At 47.5% G+C, this 17,114-nt stretch overlaps 1 protein-coding gene across 1 annotated transcript in view; it reads left to right on the top strand.

The window, feature by feature from the left end:
- Nucleotides 1–5,515: 5,515 nt before the first annotated feature.
- Nucleotides 5,516–17,114, top strand: part of FAM20C (FAM20C golgi associated secretory pathway kinase) — a 58,970-nt gene continuing 47,371 nt past the window's right edge. The window contains exons 1-3 of the mRNA XM_069029506.1: nt 5,516–6,358; nt 6,671–7,390; nt 9,089–9,264. Coding sequence (XP_068885607.1) covers nt 6,888–7,390; nt 9,089–9,264 — 679 coding nt within the window. The 5' untranslated portion in view covers nt 5,516–6,358; nt 6,671–6,887. The remainder of the gene's footprint in view (nt 6,359–6,670; nt 7,391–9,088; nt 9,265–17,114) is intronic.

Here is a 17,114-nt window from a genome sequence, read left to right as displayed (position 1 = left end):
TAACAACTCATTTTCTTTGTGACATCCTACCATTTAGGAAGGCAATTTCTCAGCCCCTCTGTAATGCAGCTATGTGCAAGATCACTACCCCACTTCAATGCCTCCAGTAAATGTGATCCCTCCACAGGCCCAACCCCACCGCTCCAGCAACAAGAAGAATTTTGTTCTTGCATGGCCAGGCAGCTCTTTGCTCCAAAGAGTGGAAGAATTAAGCATTGTGGACTGGATCCTCAGCTGATCTAATGAGATGGCATTTCATTGAAACCAGGGCCAGCTGAGGAGCCAACCCTTGATCTGCAGCAGCTGAGGAGTAACAAACAGGGAAAAACCACCTCCTACCCCATAAGGACAACGAGCTCAGTGCTTTCAACAGGCTGATCAAGAAACCCCTGGGGGTTTGGATCATCCAGAATATTGTATCCCAAATTAAAGAACGGGAACACTCGAAGCAAAAGGCTGGAGCTGGCAGCTTTGGATTTCTGAAATCAGTTGAGGCTGGTGATGCATTTCCAGAGAGAGCCCCCCTTTGCCCAGCCCTGATGATCTGACAGGACCAGCCCATCAGTCCCTCCTTCCAGCACTATTTAGCTCCAGCTCGCAGCTCAGTGCCCCTTCAGGCAACCTTAGCAAAGCCACCATGGGGAGGAGCAGGTGACCACACCGCCTCTGTGATTTGTGGGTGGAGACTTGGGTCAAGATTCATTCAAAAAAAACCAAATATCTAACAAACCCCTGGGCTGGCAAGCAGCCAAAACATTAGTATGCATTATTAAAAAATATCAGCACACCACTTAAAACGTGTGCTGCTGATGCTTCATACACAGAAGTTGACAGTGAAATCAAGCTCATGGAATCGCCTCCTGTTCAGTACCAAGTGTATTCCACAGCAATGAAAGTGATTTTGGCAGTGTGGGAGGTTAATATGCAGTACCCATTAGATTGCCAGTGTGATCTGTGTTTATAAGGCAAAGCACCAATAAATTAGGTCAGCACATCAATCTTCAGAGGGAGGAAGGAGAGGGAGAGCAGGAAGGGCACCCTGGGCAGCATGGCCACAGGGGCCAGGCAAGGCATGTGATGCCCTCAGGACTTCCAGCATCATAGATGGAGGCTCTCAGAAAGGAAAATCCATTTTTCCATTAGAAGTAACAATAAAAATATTACACTGATTCAAAATGTGCAATCAGGCCTGACTTACAGCTTGCCCTGCTGCATTCAGGCTTTACATCAGAAGGCTGTAAACTGTTATAACAGAAAATAATAGCTGGGTATGTTTACTCGCCCAAAACCATGCTTCATTTATTTACCTGAATACACTATCACGTACACTGACCATTGTCCCTGCTCAGTGAGGCAGGCAGACAAAAACGGGGAGAATAAACATCTACAGAGATTTCAGCAGCAGATAAGCTATTAATTCATGCACAAAACAATGAAGAAATGCCAGGATATACAACAGTAACCCCTCCCAAATTCTTGATTGTGTTAGTAAATAAAAGCAAAGGTAGAACATGCAAAGAAGTGCTGAGTGCCAATCTGTAATACCAAATTAAAAAGCTTGTTAGATCCAAAGCAATCCTGGCTCATGACTGTAGCAATTCAATGTGAAACTCCCAATAACTTTCAAGTACTTCAATAAAAGAGAGGAAAGATTTTAATTCAGTGACCAAAAATAAAATAAAGAGTTGATGTAAGGGACTTGATTTCATTTACGTTATTGAAATGAGCTGTATGCAATGACTTATTGATGGCATAATATTCCATTAAGAACTTATTATTTTCTTGTTTACATAATGCCAGCAATTACAGGGGTAATGCTGGTCCAACACACAGCACAGCAGAAATGAAAAGCTCTTTGCCACATACTGGAATTCCATATGAAGGCACAGAATTTAGTTAAGGAGAAATATTTACATATTCCTTACTGAGACCAAGTTAACTCGGAAAGTTAAATAATAAACAACTACCTTCTGCATCTAACTAACAACTGCCCAAACCAGGCATGATTACAAAGACCCCGTGGCTCTATGCACACAAGTTTGGTACTTAAAAGCCTGCTTGAACAATAATCAGCAGCTACCAAAAGTTTTGGGGTTTTTATCAAGCCTTGCACGCAAACATTTGAAGCCAGAGGAGGCAAGTTGCACGCAAACATTGCACTTGCACTGAAAGTGAAGGGGCCAGGGCCTCACAGTACATGCACAGGGATGTAGGGCTGAAATCCAGCTGCCTAGACACAAATCCCCATTTCTTCCCTTGCAGCAGAAAAAGGGAACTCTTCCCGAGCACAGGGGATCACACACACCCCAGATACCAGCACAAGCACAAAAGCCCTCTTGCACCAAGCTCACACTTGCCCAGGGCCAGCAATGCGTTTGTCCTGGCAAGCTGCACTAGCCTTGGAATACCTCAGACCCAGTCCCTGGGTCTGCCTGCCCCCTGCCACCCCACTTCCCGGCTATCCTGACCTGCAGCCCAGCTCCTGACTTATCCCAGGGGTTTCATGCATCAACCATCTGTGGCTTCCTGACCACAAGCCATCTCAGCCCTCCCAACCCAGCAGATACTTCAGTTCCCATCTCCCTGGCCAGAACACCAGGCTCCTGCCAGCCCCGTGGGGTCACCAGCAGGAATGCAAATGTGAGATTGGCACTTGTTTTGTGTTCCCAAACAGATGATTAGAGAGGTGAGAGCAGCCCCTTCACTCACACCCAAGGCACAGTGACTCCAGGACAAGAGCAGGGCTGTACTTTTGCACCTGCTCATGGGAAAGATCCAGAAGAAAACAGGTGGGCTGGTATCCTCCTTGTGTAATGGGCTACAGGTGGAGCCCTCAGGGGTTTGGGAAGAGCCAGATGAGCCCTGGCTCCATTCCCTTGGCTTCACCAATCAGCACAGCTTAGAGGCACAGAGGGGCTGTAACATACTGCTGGTGCTGATCAGCAGCAGCCTTCAGGACAGAGGAAGAAAGGCTCAGGAAACAATGAATTATGCTTTTCCCTTAGTCCAAAGCAAAGCCACAAGCTCTTTCTCTGCCAGATTTTGCCACCTGGCAAGTGTATCTTAGGTCACAGATGACCCATCAGTGGCTAAAGGCATTTGTAGATACTGAAGCTGAGAAACAAATGCAGTGACGTAAGACAGCTCTCCTTTATTCACATCTCTGGGGCACTTGGGTCCAAGCAAAATTTGTCCCCAAAGGTCAGTTGCAGAAGAGAACACGGTACATCTACCAGTCTCACATCTTTAGATAAAACACAAATGTTTAAAAGGCTTGAGGAACAAGCAGCTTGTGGAAGACAGGGTGGTTCAGACACAATTTAGATGAAATCATACTTAACTAAATAGACAACGTGCACTAAAGATCACATTGATGAAAACAAAAACATGTAGTTTCAAGGAATTAGTTACTCGTTCACAGTATCATCATTTTCAGCTCTTGAAAGTCATGTAATTAACTACCTCTAGTTGCCTGCATTATATTTCAAAGCCAGACTCCTTTTCATTATATAACTCTTACACACGGAGTTACAACATGTTTGACACAATGTTCTTTTACTGCAAAGTAAATTCAAGCAACCTTAACCTCAAGAACTCATTTAAGTAATTTTCAACCTTCTCCTCAGACCTGTTCAGTTTCACCCCCATCTAACACCATAGACCTCAGTTTTAGCAGAGCAAACACCAAAAAAACTCCCACACCTCCACGTAGATAAAATTTGCAACCTACAAGCTCTACTTGCCACTCTAAAGGAGATAATGCACCACGTTATCTATCCTCACTTGAAGTGCTACAAACAGCTCCTCCAGAACTCCTTAAAAAGCCACAGCAGAGTACAACACAAATGATACACAAAGAACCTTGTACCCTGCACTCACCCCTCGCTGGCTTCGGCTGCCTTCCTCCATCAGCCACTCCCCAAGCCACAGGCTCCAGCTTCCACCTGCCCCCTTTTGTCTCCCTGGGCTTGATTAGCAATCCAGCTCAGCTGATTTCCCTAGGAGACAGCAGCAGGCAAAGCCACAGGCAGGCAAAAAAAAGAACCTCAAAACCATGGAGATAATTTTCCACATGCCATTCATACTGCACCCCCACCACGTATCGTAGCCCTTTCCAGCAACTGAGGGTTCCCCAGCTGGACCAAAACTGCAAGGTTCTTCCTGATGGGCCTAAAATGCCAGCTTCCTAAACTAGGTTAAAATAAACTGAATGTTATCTCACTGCATAGAGAGGTAGCTAAATTATGAACCAAACTTGATTTCCCAAGCAGGACTGTACAGACTTGATACTGAACAGTAGCAGGAGGCAACAACACACAAGGAACCACTGTCACTGTCCACACAGTCCAGACACCTTTGTCCAAGCTGTTTTTGGTGAAAAAAAGTGGGAAAAGACAGAAAACCTTGCTTCTGGCTCTGTAGCAAAACGTTTTGCTGTGACTAAGTACACCTGTACTTAAAGGATCCAGGTGCACCTCTGAACCCTGGGACTACAAATTCTTACTAGGACAGCGAGTTTTGTCCTTCCACAAAGCTACAGAGCAGTCCATAGGATCATGGTCCTGTTAGGTCTTTTTTATTTGTTTTTTTTTGTTTGTTTGTTTTTTGGTTTTTTTTTGGTTTTTTTTTTTTTTGTTTGTTTGTTTGTTTGTTTGTTTGTTTTTATTTTTCTTTTGGTTCATCAACCTTTATTCCTGCTGGAAAAGGAGTGATTTCCCTTGTGCAAAACATGGTGACTCTGTAACACTGCACGGATGTGCTTCAGAGGAGTGCAGAGTGCTGGACTCTGCAGAAGCACCAGGAAGGGAACAGTGCTGGATGGGAGAACACTTTTTGAGGAAAAGCAACACTTTAATGTGGCTTAATTCAGGGAAACGTGGACCACTGCATTCAGCACTGAGATAATTCTGTGGAAAGTTGGTGGTGGGTCGGAGTAAGCACTTCACCTTTCTCACTCCTCCTACAGCCCAACTCAACCACCGCTGGAGCCTGGCTATGGTCCAGAGAATCCAGGGAAACTCTGCCCAAAGACAGAAACCAGCAGCTCTGAGCATCCCCGCCTGATCACCTGAAGAACCAGGAACAGCTCGTTCCTCCCTCCAGAGTGCCCTCACTCTTCCACAACTGCCAACAGCACTCTCCGGGCTGTGCTGGCCCCGAGGCCACCACTTCCATTAGCCCACTGGGCCAGCCGGACACGGAGGCAGCTGCGCGGGGAAGGCAGCAGGAGGGCGGGCAGCACGCTCCCGGATTATCACAGCCCGCAGGATCTCGGATTAGACAGCAAGGCTGTGTCCCGGGGGGAGCGGAGCCCGCGGCTCCCCGGGCTGACCTTGCCGGGCCGGGGGCGAGGGCAGCGGGCAATGCGCCACTTGCCAGCCCGGGCAGTGACGGAGCACAATCGCCGATCCCAGCCCGGCACACACCGCGCTCCTGCTTCGCAATGCTGGGAGTGCAGATTCCTCCCTCTTCTACCGCTTTTTTTTTTTTTTTTTCCTTTATTTTTTTTTTCCCCAAACCTTTGTGGAACAGACGCCCTCTCCTTGCCCCAGTTGGAGCTGCAGTAGAATGAAAAGGGGGGGTGGGAAGGAGGGAGGAGAGGAGGGAAAAAAACCCCCGCTTTTGGTTGAGGTTTTCCTGTTACTATCACTGTAGCGTTTATTTAGCCAATCTCCTAACTATGACGTGAGGAAGGCAGGAATCATGGCTCGCTCATAATATTTAACACACCCACTGAAAGCTCGAGCTGCAGAGCTACTAGTCCAACCAGTCTCCAGAATTCAGTGTAGCTGAAAGAGGTTTTCACTCTGCACCTGCCAAAGATCTCTCCCCCCTTTTCCCTTCTCTCCCCCTTCTCTCTTCCTTTCTCTCTCTCTGCTAAAGAAAGATCTGTAAGACCCAGCAGAGATCAAAGACCTCTTCGCTAAAGAGAACCTCTGATTTATATTAGTTTCTTTCCTCTAATCCTTCCTTCTCCCCCCTCTTTTTTATTTTTTCCTGTGCCATATTTAACCTTTATGTTGCAGTTGTGCCATCAGACAGTTTTGCAGCCAAAAAAAACCAGCCCAAGCCAAAGCACAAGCCCAGCTCGGATACAGCAGCCACCTAGACTCGATCTCAGTTGAACATACTAAGCTCTCCCAAGCACTGGACGCGATGGATGAAGAAACTGGAACCGCTCTAAGAAAATGATTTTCCAGCCAAGGTTCTTAAAGAGTCTGAGAGAAGAGAGGGAGCGAGAGCGAGCGGAGAGCGCTTCTGCTGCATCACTGCTCAAATCCAAGGGAAAGGAGTCAGCGTTTCCAGCACAGCCAAATATTATGGATGATTTTTTTTCTTCTGTCGCCTTTCCGCACAGGTTTTCTTAATATTTTTCTTTCCCTCCTCCTCGTCTCCGTATTCTTTTTTTAAATTTTATATTTTATTCAATCAGCGGCTGTGCCTGATGCCGGTTTCTCTCCAAGAGCCAGTTTTCCCTGTTTGTTGTGATCCCTGTAATAAAAAGAGGGAGAAATCGTGAACAGATGGCTTTCTATATTGCCATGCCGCTGGCACTGTTTTCCTGTTGATTTTAAAGGCTCGGTCCGGAGCTTTTTTCTTTCTTTTTTTTTTTTTTTTTTTTTTTTTTAATTTTTTCCCCTTTTATTTTTTTTTTCCTCCCCCTCCCAAGTTCTTGATGATACTGAGACATGAGGACCTATCGGGTTTAGCCTGTTTATTTCTCGGCGCCTATGGAGGTAACTTTATTGACTTGATCGCTCGCTTCCCGACCCGAGAGGAGCACCCCGGAGCCCCGGGGGGGGCCCGGCAGCCCCGCGCCCGTCCGGGCTCTGTCCGCCGCCTCCCCTCCCTCCCCCTCCCCCGGTAATTCATCAGCCGCCCCGGCCATGAAAATGCTCCTGGTCCGCAAGTTCCGGGTGCTGATCCTGATGGTGTTCCTCGTCGCCTGCACCATGCACATCATGATCGACCTGCTGCCGCGCCTGGAGCGCCGGGGCCCCGAGGGCCGCCCGGGCTGCTCCTGCCCTCCGCCCGCCGCCGCGCCGCCCCGCGCCGCCGCGCCGCGCTGGCCCAGCAAGCACACGCTGCGGATCCTGCAGGACTTCAGCGCCGAGCCGGCCTCCAACCTCTCGTCGCAGTCGCGGGAGGCGGCGGAGCGGGCGGCGGGCGGCGCGGGCGCGGCGGCGGCGGCGGCGGGGAGGGCGCGGCGCTTGATCGGCCCCGGGGCGCCGCGCCCGCCGCCCCCCGCCAGCAACGCCGCCCCGCTGGCCGCGCTCTTCGAGCACCCGCTGTACCGCGCCGCCCTGCCCCCGCTGGCCGACGGCGACCTCCTCTTCAATGTCAACAGCGACATCAGGTTCAACCCGCGGGCGGCCGAGCAGCCCGAGTGGTGAGTGGCCGCGGCGGGGTGGGGACGTGGCGTGTCCCCCCCAGGGTCGCCGCGCTCCGGTGGGGAGCGCGGGCTTTAGGGTGTCGTGGCTGGGTGGAAGTGGGCAGAGGGTTGGACGGAGCGGCTCGGGGCCACTGGGAAAAAGAGAAACCGTTCGCAGGCTCGGCCCGGTCGTGTTCGTCCGGAAAATAAATGCCGTGAAATACAGAATAAACACAGGAGCACGGGAAGGCTGGAGCGCTGGGCCCAGGGGGTCGGTCTCCCCCATCTCCAGCTGCAGGCGAGGAAGATGCTGCCAGAAGAGCGGTGTGAGCAGGAGGGTGAGCTCACAGCGAGCCTTCCCTGTCTCCCACTCAGAGGTGAAGGGGCTGAGCGGTGAGGCCAGGCAGTAACACATTAACTTTCCTCAAAAGCAAGGTCTAGTACCACTAAGGCATTCATCCTGGCAGGTATTTCCGCTCTCAGGATCTGATCTGTGCTACATTTTTCATCCTCAATTAATTCCCAGTGCCCTGCACCTCCACTGCTCTCCAGCCTTCAAAGCAGTCAGTTGCCTCTGCGAATCGTATGCCCTGTTGGCTCCTTAGAAATGCTGAGAAATTCAATGACTGAAAAATCAAAAGGGTTGTCTAATACAACAGCACCCTCTTCCAAACACACTGACATTGTAATGTTTAAACAGCTGCATTGTACCGTGCAAAAGCTCTGTCAAGCTGCAGAGCAGCCAGCATGATCTAAACCTTTAGAAAGAGAGGATAAATAATTCTGATTTCCGCCCCATGAGCATGTGAATTGTCCAGGCCCCTTCCATCTAATAATCCTAATTGACTGTGAAGGGAAATAACCTGGAAAAGTTTTGGTTTCTCCGAGAGAAAAAAAAAAAAAGTCACAAATGCCTGAACATCTGGAGATGACTGTAAACACAGAGAACTCTGAATCAAAAATATGGGTTAGTCTGTTCTGTAGGTGAAGAGTGAAATCAGCACTGATATCCACAATGCAGCTGCCTGTTGTACATATTTTCCTTAGTGGCTGCAGCCAAAGTTCACAGAACTAAAGGGAAATTTGGAAGGTAACAATCATTTTAACAGTTCTTTGCTGAAGTAGTATCCTGCTGCTCAGGAAGGGGCAAAGCCAGCCAGTTCTCTTGCAACCAGTTCAGAGTGATGCAGTTTCTCTCATTCTCTCCCTTTAAGAAGGAGGAGGGAGTGGGAGCGTTGGGCACCACAGGTCAGGTTCTGCTGCACTCTTGGTTTCCTGCCCCACATCCCTGTTAAACAAAGGTTCAGGGTGATGCTGTTGTTCGAGTCAGACCTGTCAAAGCTGTGTGTAACGTAATGCAGCCTAAGCACGAGGTAAAACTGAGCTCTGTGTTTCTGCTGTAGAAGGGCCTCTGCCAACGCTCGGTGATGCCACTCTGAGTGTTGCTGCTGACTTCCATGGGTGTTAAATCAGGCAGGGTGAGGGAAAGTGAGAATCCATCTCCTCATTAGCCCTAGGTGGGAGAAGGCTCCTGGTGCAGGGAGGAACCTGGGACTTCTCCTCCTCCTGTAGTGCTTTGCCTGTCCAAGTTGTCACATTTTGAAGCCCTGTTTCTTGACACGTGTTACAAACTGTAGCATTATTTCTTTCTGTTCAACTTTGGGTTGTTGTTGTATTGTTCTTTTCTTTTTTTTTTTTTTTTTTTTTTGCTGGTAGGCAAAATGAAGATCATCATGAAGAATTTTTGCCAACTGGAGAAACCTCCATAGACTCCTACCCAAACTGGTTAAAATTCCACATTGGCATTAATCGGTACGAGTTGTATTCCAGACATAATCCTGCAATTGAGGCTTTACTACAAGACCTTGTCTCCCAAAAGATAACCAGTGTTGGTATGTTTGGATATATGTTGTTTTTTTATCATTCTTTGCTCTTTATTCGGGATCTCACTGCTGTTTGAGTGTTCATATTTTGCATGGCTTCTCTCCAGCGTCCCTGCAACATCGCTTTCCGACTTCCCTGCTCATTTTCCCTGCTAAACATAAAGAGATATTGCCAGCTCTGTATTACCTGAATAATTGCCAAGTCTGCCAGCAAGGCAAACCCCATTCATGTCAGAGATCTTTTAGTCACAATCAGGCTGAAAGTGCCCTATTCGGTTATTTGAAATAAATACGCTGACCAAAAAAAGGGATGGCAGAAAGCAGACAGCATCCTGCACGAGCTAGATTTGTATTGCTGGCTGATTATTATTTAAAAGGCTGTGCCTGGCAGCGCTGGCCGTGCCAAGGAAGGAGAGGCAGCCCTGCAGCGGTGGCTGCGGGAGCACCGCGGGCTCTGCGGCTGCAGGAGCTGCAGCTTCCCCAGCCATGGCAGGGAGCTCCAGGCAAGGCAGCCTCCTGCTAAGCACAGCTCAGCTCTGTTTACTCTGCTTGTAAATCCACAACAGGGATGTGCCCACGTCAACCTTTGGCTCTGGTTAAGCAAGGTGACACCGTTCAGGGCTTTTCTCCAGGGTTGTTTAATGGCAATGTGTGTCTTCTTGAATTTAGCTGCGTGGCTGCACGGGGAAAAAAATGACAGAGCCTTAGATGAAAGCCCTGGGATACTAAACAAGTGCTCACCCCGTGGTTTCCAGAGGTAGGGAATTGCAGCACAGGCAGTGGTTTCCATCCACCAGGCAGAAAATGGAGTTACTTGTGCTGACCACAAAGTTGCAAAGTCCCTTTCAGAGGGATGAAACAGCTGGAGCTCTGTGAAAGTGCTGATGGTGTGTTGGCACTGCGGGATGAGGTCAGCAGGTCTTTAACCCTGCAAGGCAAAAATTCCCCTGGCTTCAGCAGGAAACGGCCTGGGCAAGAATAGCTCAAGCAGCCCTAAGGTTTACATTTTCCATTGTGTGAATCACGGCCACTGCTGAGCAGGAATAAAGGAGATCCTTGGTCATCAGGAGTGGGCTGATTTAGCTGGTTGGGATGGAGTAGGTGTAAAATGCAGGATGCCACAGGAGACCTTCAGCTCAGTGCATCTTGCTGCATGTTGGCTGTGCTCAGCACACTGCTCTACTGAGGCAGCACTCTGAGTAAAGCAGTTTGTGGTACCCAGGTGCTGTCCCACATGTTAGATTCAGCAGTCCAGTGGACATGTAGCTTGGGAAAGATGACAAACATGGGCTTGTTTATTAACCTGTGATGGGTTTTCTGTCCCCAAAAGTCTGGATTGGAGTGATTCATTGAGGGGGTCATGTTTGACCATTAAGCCATGTGTTTTCCCTTCCCCAGCTCAGAGGTGACACTGCAGGTAGCAGCAGACTCTGCCCATGCTCCTCTGGTCTGCACTGGAGGGTGACGAGGGCACTGAATGGACACAGCCTGGGTGGTTCTCTCCCTGACACAGCCCTCACCTTTCCTGAGCTCGCCCCTCAATACCCACCAGTTTTTGGAATATTAGTGGCATGTGCCAATGGGGATTGAGCCAGCACTTTGTAACACGTGTGTGAACGTTGCTCCTTGGGCACATCCACTGAGGAGGGAGAGATGCAGTCTGTGCCCATCCCTGTCCCTGCAGAGAGCAGCAGTGCCCAGGCAGTGGCCAGGCTGTCCCCAGAGGGGCAGAGGTGATGTCCAACCGAGCCATCTCCTGGCCCATCTCTTGAGCTTTGCACAAAGCGCAGTGGCTGTAGCAGTTTGTACCATGTGGCTGCTGAGTTCTGATCTCCACTCGCCTCCCCAGCCCTCCAGAGCTCAGCCATGTGGTCTGTGCAGGAGGAGGAGAGCAGTGTCTGCAGCAAACTCAGCCCTGCTCGAGCCTGAGGTCTGTCCCTTTCTGCAGAGCAGGGGCATGGCTGGGGTGGAGTAGGGACACACAGGCTGCGCTGGGGAGAGAGGGAGGTAGGAGCAGGAAATAGTAGGTGAGAGCTCACTCTTGATCTTCTGGGCTTGGTGTTCACTTGTGCTTCTGGGCATGTGGCTTCACCTCTCTCTGCTTCAGTTGAGAGCAGCAAAAAATTATTACCCTAGAAAATGGGAGTGAAATCCTGACCCTGGTGACGTAAGTGGAAGTTTTTGCCACTTACTTCCCTGGGGCCATGATTTCACCTGATGTGTCATACAGATGTATCCTGGGGTTTCCATTAATTCTGATTTTGATAGAGCTTTCAGATCAACGGGGGGGAAAGGGCAGTGGGACCTCAGAGGAAGATTTATGGTTGCTATTAGCAATTCCCTTTGGGATTGTCTCTGTTAATGTTTGAACAAGGCTCTTAAGAGCATGGTAGGGCCTCTTATGCCTCTAACAAAAACACAGAGCCATGGTTTCTAGCAATGAATCAGGATAATTTCCATAAATTAAATTATGAGGTGTATTTGGTATTGTTGTTGGCCGCTATGGGAACTGACAGGGAACGATTCCTACACATAAATCCCAGTCTAAAATCAAGTATATGGAAATGGAAGGGGACTTTTTGCCAATGCAGAGATGCCAGGATCTGAATTTTGGTAGTAGCATTCACTGCCTGGCCCTGTGGGGATTCAGGAGCTTTGTCAGCCTGCAAAGAAAAAAAGAGCATATTGCTAATATACTTTTTAAAATTATTTTTTGCACAATGCAGCATCTCTTACTTTATGTTGCAAATTCTTTGGATGTTTAAAAATACATGCTTTAAAGTAATTCCTGCCAGTTTTCAGCTTTACTGCAGAGCAGCAGAGGGATTCAAAAGCATGTAAGCTGATTAATAAAGAGTAATATATTTGACCAAAGGACATTTATAGGGCTGTTACATTCTTTGCATATTCCTGCTTATCTTCTAATTAGCCTTGGAGTTTTACCTTATGGTAAATTTTTGCTGGGTTGTGTTGGTTTTTTTTTCTTCCTTTTAAGCCAGCTGGCAAGATGTCAGGTTAGGAGTATAAAATAAATTGAAACCTTGATAATGCCTGGTCTTCAGGCTTCTTTTGGCAGGCAGGACAATTAAATGTTCAGGGTTACATGCATTAGGTGAAATGGGATATGGCTTTATCCAGTTTCTTCCCGGTGTTCAGATTTACTTTGGCTCTAATAGAATTAGATGATTTGCCTGATACCTACAGCAATTAGATCCAAACTGCAGCAAAACAGCATTCTTGGCCTCACTGTGATTTCTCTGCTCACCCTGCATTATTTATGGGGGAGAGTGGGGACCAGACTGGCCCCCCACATCTGCTAGAGCCACTCACGCGACTCTGTAACGTGCGGGGGTGTTCTCAAATGAAAACGGTGACAGAAGCAATTCCCAAGAGCAGGGAGCACCAAGGTGACATTTTCTTGATGTTAAAGTTTAAATGGAACAAATCCACGGATGGGAAGGAGCATCCCATCCAGCTCCCACAGTGACACCTAGAGCTGGCCTGGAAAAGGACAGGGTTACCCCGGCTCGGGCTGAGGATGTTTCTGTGCCCTGCATCTATATGTGTATTTATATATTTCCTATTCATTTTGTTCAGCATAAAGGGATAGCTCTTAATTTGATTTAATTCACTGAAAATTTCCTCTTGCCATAAATAGGAGCCTAGAGAGAATTGTTTTTCCACTGAGCACTGAAGCCTGGTTTTCAGAAGCACATGCACAGGCAATTGCACATTTCCTTTGCCTTTCATAGCTGTTTATTGCATGCATAAATAACCATAGTTAGCTGTTTTCTTGCATATTTACAAGATGTCTGTGCATAATTGTGGCAGCAGTATCAGCAGTTCAACACCAGCTCTGGCATGGTGCATTGGAAGGACAGTGTGGGCTTGGTCTTGCTGTCCAGAGGAGGTTCCCTGTAAGCAGAATAGGCCTTTGTAATTCCTCTGAGCAGCTGGGATTTAGTTTTTGATTCTTTAAGTTCTCTGGTTGTAAAGGCTTGGAAACATTACCTGACTGAGGTGATTTGTGAATCTGTGATGCCTTCAGTTTGTTCAGGGAGTAATTAGAAAGCAAGTGTGTGAGATTACTCACGCTGGGAATAAAAGCTGCAGTTACCTGAGGTGGGCTCTGCTTCAAGGCAGGGGAAGAAAAGAGAAAAGGAAAAGACAAGGCTCTAAATACTGAACATAAATTCTGGTTCTAAGGAAAGTTGTGAAAATTTCATCCGAAGGAAAGGAAGAAGTGCTTCTGAGAACTTGTGAAAACAATGAAATGTAGCACCTTTGATTTACTGTGTAAGAAAACAATGAGTCTGCCAAGAGTCAACAGATTGATTTAATGTACAATTCCAGATGAAAGGAGGGGACTTAAAATGTACAGCAAAGCCTAAGAATAATTTCACAGATCTCTTCCCCTACAGTCTTTACTTCCTTGACTAAATCAAGAAAGTCCTTTAAGAACAAGTTACCAGAATTGGCTGAACAAGGACAAACTAAGAGATGATGAGGGCTTGAATTTATTTTGAAATTTATTCTTTACAGCTTGTACAGGGCCATGTCTCTAGCCCGGGGCAGAGCATTACTTGTTAAAGGCAATCAACATGTTTATGTTAGATTTAAGCTTGATCTATAAATAGGAATCCAAACTGGATCTGAGCATCCTCTGTTTCAGATGTTAACTGCATCCCAGGCTGTGACTGTATGTCACTTCTCAGGCATTAGCACTGCATAATTAAATACATTTTTAAATGTTTGTTGGATTCTGACCAAAAGAATCAGAAAAAGTTCAGGGGTCCTGTTGGGACTCTCTCTCCCCATCAGAAAACAATATGGTTTAGACAGTCTGGTAGGATCAGGGCTATCATGGGGCAAAACAGAGGAGCTGGAAAGCCAGACTGGTTGGAATTCCAAATCCCTTTGGGTCAAAACCCTCTGGGCAGCGTTGTCAGTACCAGACAGCAGCCAGGAACTCTGTAGCATTCAGCTTGAAAAGATGACTGAGAGATGATAGCTAGGTTATCTTTTGTACTGGATGGGCTCTGTGGCTCAGGGAGGGAATTCAGGCCTTGTGTTGCTGAGGGGACAGGGTGGGGAAGTAGCAGACGTGGCATGTGGCCATGACAGCAGGCTCAGAGATGTAAATGGGGTGGGGATTTTTGCAGGCTTGATCCAAAGTCTGTCAGAGAAAACAGAAGGAGTCCCACCAATTTCACTAATCTTTGGACAAGACTGTAATCCCAAACATTCATGCAAAAAGATTTCTCAGGGAATTTTTTGCAAAGCCTCCTGAAGTTAGGAAGATTTCTGATCACACCCTAGAGCCCTTACACTGGGTTAACAGGAAAGGTTAATGCTGCTTTCCATTTGCTTCTGCTTTGGAGGGAAAAGAGAAGCTTTGAGTTGCCTGAAGATGAAAAGTAATGATGGCATTGGGATTTGTTTTTAGCAGTGTGCCAGTACATCCAGGAGCTGTGTGAGACTTGATTTGAAGAACCTGCTGTGAGCTAGCAGGTTTATAAAGCCTTTACAGAGCTGTTTGTGACCTGTGGTGTTACAGTATATTAAAATACTCAAAAAAAAAAAAAAAAGGTGAATTCAGAGTGTGACTGGTGGTTCCTCTGGAGTCAGCACAGCCTTGTGTTGCAAGGCTTTTGTAAAAATCCCTGAACCTGCTGATCACAGATGTGACAGAGCGCGATGGTGCAGCACCCTCCACTCCTTGGAAAATTGGATGTGCTGCTTCTGGGTGTTCCACATTCTTCAGGAATGGGCCTGTGGGCCGTAGATGAAGGCACAAGGATGTCTCCAGATGAGCAAACAATGTTTGGGACAAACCCCTGGAAGATGACAGGCCATAATGGCCAGAGGGACATGTTTAACTGAGGCTGAGCAGGAAACAGAGTTCCTGGAGGAATACAGCTCAGAAAACGAGAGGGAAGCCAGTGTGCAGATGTGATGCTAAGTTAGGACAGGGGAAGTGATCTGACTTAGAGTGAATCATCTCCAGGGAGATCTGCTCTTCTCTGGCACTGCAGCCCCAAAATGTGGGCACCCCGGACTGCTCCAAGGCTGCTTAGTTTGCAGGTACAGCAAGGGTCTTGTTGAGCTCAGAAGAACAGTCCAAGCACAGGTGTTTCCATCTCTGCAGGGATTACAGTGCTGGGCTCTAACCAGCTGGGATCTGGAGGGTGGCCTTGTATCACCCCCAGCCTGGCCAGCACGTCAGTGGCACTGGAAGAGCCAAGTGGGAATAGCTGCACGTGAGTCTGGACGATGGGGGGAAGCCAAGGTGGAGCTCTGGCATGGGTTGTTTTCCATGATCCATGTGGGTTCCAGCATGCCCTGCCACAAAGCACAGTGGGAACACAATTCCCACCAATGTCCCCCTCTGGTTTTCAGAGTTCCAAAGTTTGCTCCCAGCAGCAGTGGAGGAACAACTTGTGCCAGCAAAACTTGTGTTGGGGGGAGGCTACTGGTGCAAGCACTTAAGGCAGTACAATAAGATGGATCTAAAAAGACGAGGGGAATGCTTTTGTCTTACTTCAGCTCAGTTCCTTCTGACAGGAAAGCAGGCTTTTGTGTCTCATGGAAGAATTATTCTGAATTGTTAATCTTCTTCATACATTTCCCTGCTTGGTGGTGACATCCTCGCTGTTGAGTTTGGCTGCTAACAAAATGATTATCTGTTGAGTGGCTTCAATTTGCTGAGAAACCAGCCCTTTTAGTATCTGAAACTCTGTGCTTAGAGAAGGCCATGCTGGAACACTGTTTTTTGCTTCTTCTTTGTACTGCTGGGATGGCAGGGGTGTAGATTAGTGGATCTTTAAGGTCCCTTCCAACCCAGACCATTCTGTGATCCCATGTTGCTTTGAAATGCCACGCCTGTGGCAGTGGCTGGGCAGGGAAGGTGGTCAGGACTGCCCTGTGCCCTGTGGGCATGGGGAAAGGGCAGCTCCAGCTGCCCAGCCTAACCAGGGCTGTTTCCAGAGTGCACAGACGGTCCCAGGGCACCACATGCAGGGTTTGGACTGGAAGGTTTCTGCTTTTTATAGTCCTCAGGATGGGAGCTGGGCATGAAAAAGCCTTGTGCTCCTCCTGCCCTCAGGTGCACATCAACTGACCTGTCCTGCACAGGAGAGGGAGTTTAATCCTGGAAAGCCCTGTGCTTCTGCTTTACCTGGTCAGTGCAAATTGCTTAATGCCCTTTAATTTCTTATTATTTATTTGGTCCTTTGGGATGAAGTGGAAAGGCAAGAGAAGGCTGGGATCAGCAAAACAGAAGGGCAGGAGGGATTTTATTCTAGGAGAAGTATAATTACACTGACCAGATTTGCATAGCATTTTGTTGCAAAAATATAGGCTACAAGTGCTGAAAGAGAGCTGATGACCTATCAGTGATAAGGCACAGAGATGAGTAATTAAAAAGGTGTGCAGCTAATAGCATTGGTTAGAGAAAAAACATGTACAAGCTCTATAGGTGGAACAAGGGCAGCTCTCAGCCAGAATTTACAGAGCAAGATAACCTGACATTTATGTAGTTCTCCAGTTGACACGGGTTTTGTCAGAACTGCAGAGAAAGGGATTGATTATCTGATGATTTGTAGAAAGCATCTTTAAGAGTCTGACTCATCCACACAGCCCTGCTGGCCATTCCCAACACAGAGGTGCATTTAGGAGTCACACTACAGGTAATTTCATTTATTAGGACACTTTTGTTTGAGGCAGTAGAAAAGCAGCTGTTATTTGAAGTATAGGTTTATCTTTTTTAAGTAGCCTTATCATCAAGTAAAATGCATTTTTATGAATTCTTATATATAATTTAATTCTTATATATATAAAAATCATCCAAATTTTAGAAA

This window comes from Aphelocoma coerulescens, chromosome 14 (assembly GCF_041296385.1).
Source record: "Aphelocoma coerulescens isolate FSJ_1873_10779 chromosome 14, UR_Acoe_1.0, whole genome shotgun sequence".
Taxonomy (NCBI): Eukaryota; Metazoa; Chordata; class Aves; order Passeriformes; family Corvidae; genus Aphelocoma; species Aphelocoma coerulescens.
Note: the sequence above shows the minus strand (reverse complement) of the source record. Positions and strands in the feature narration are given on the sequence as shown.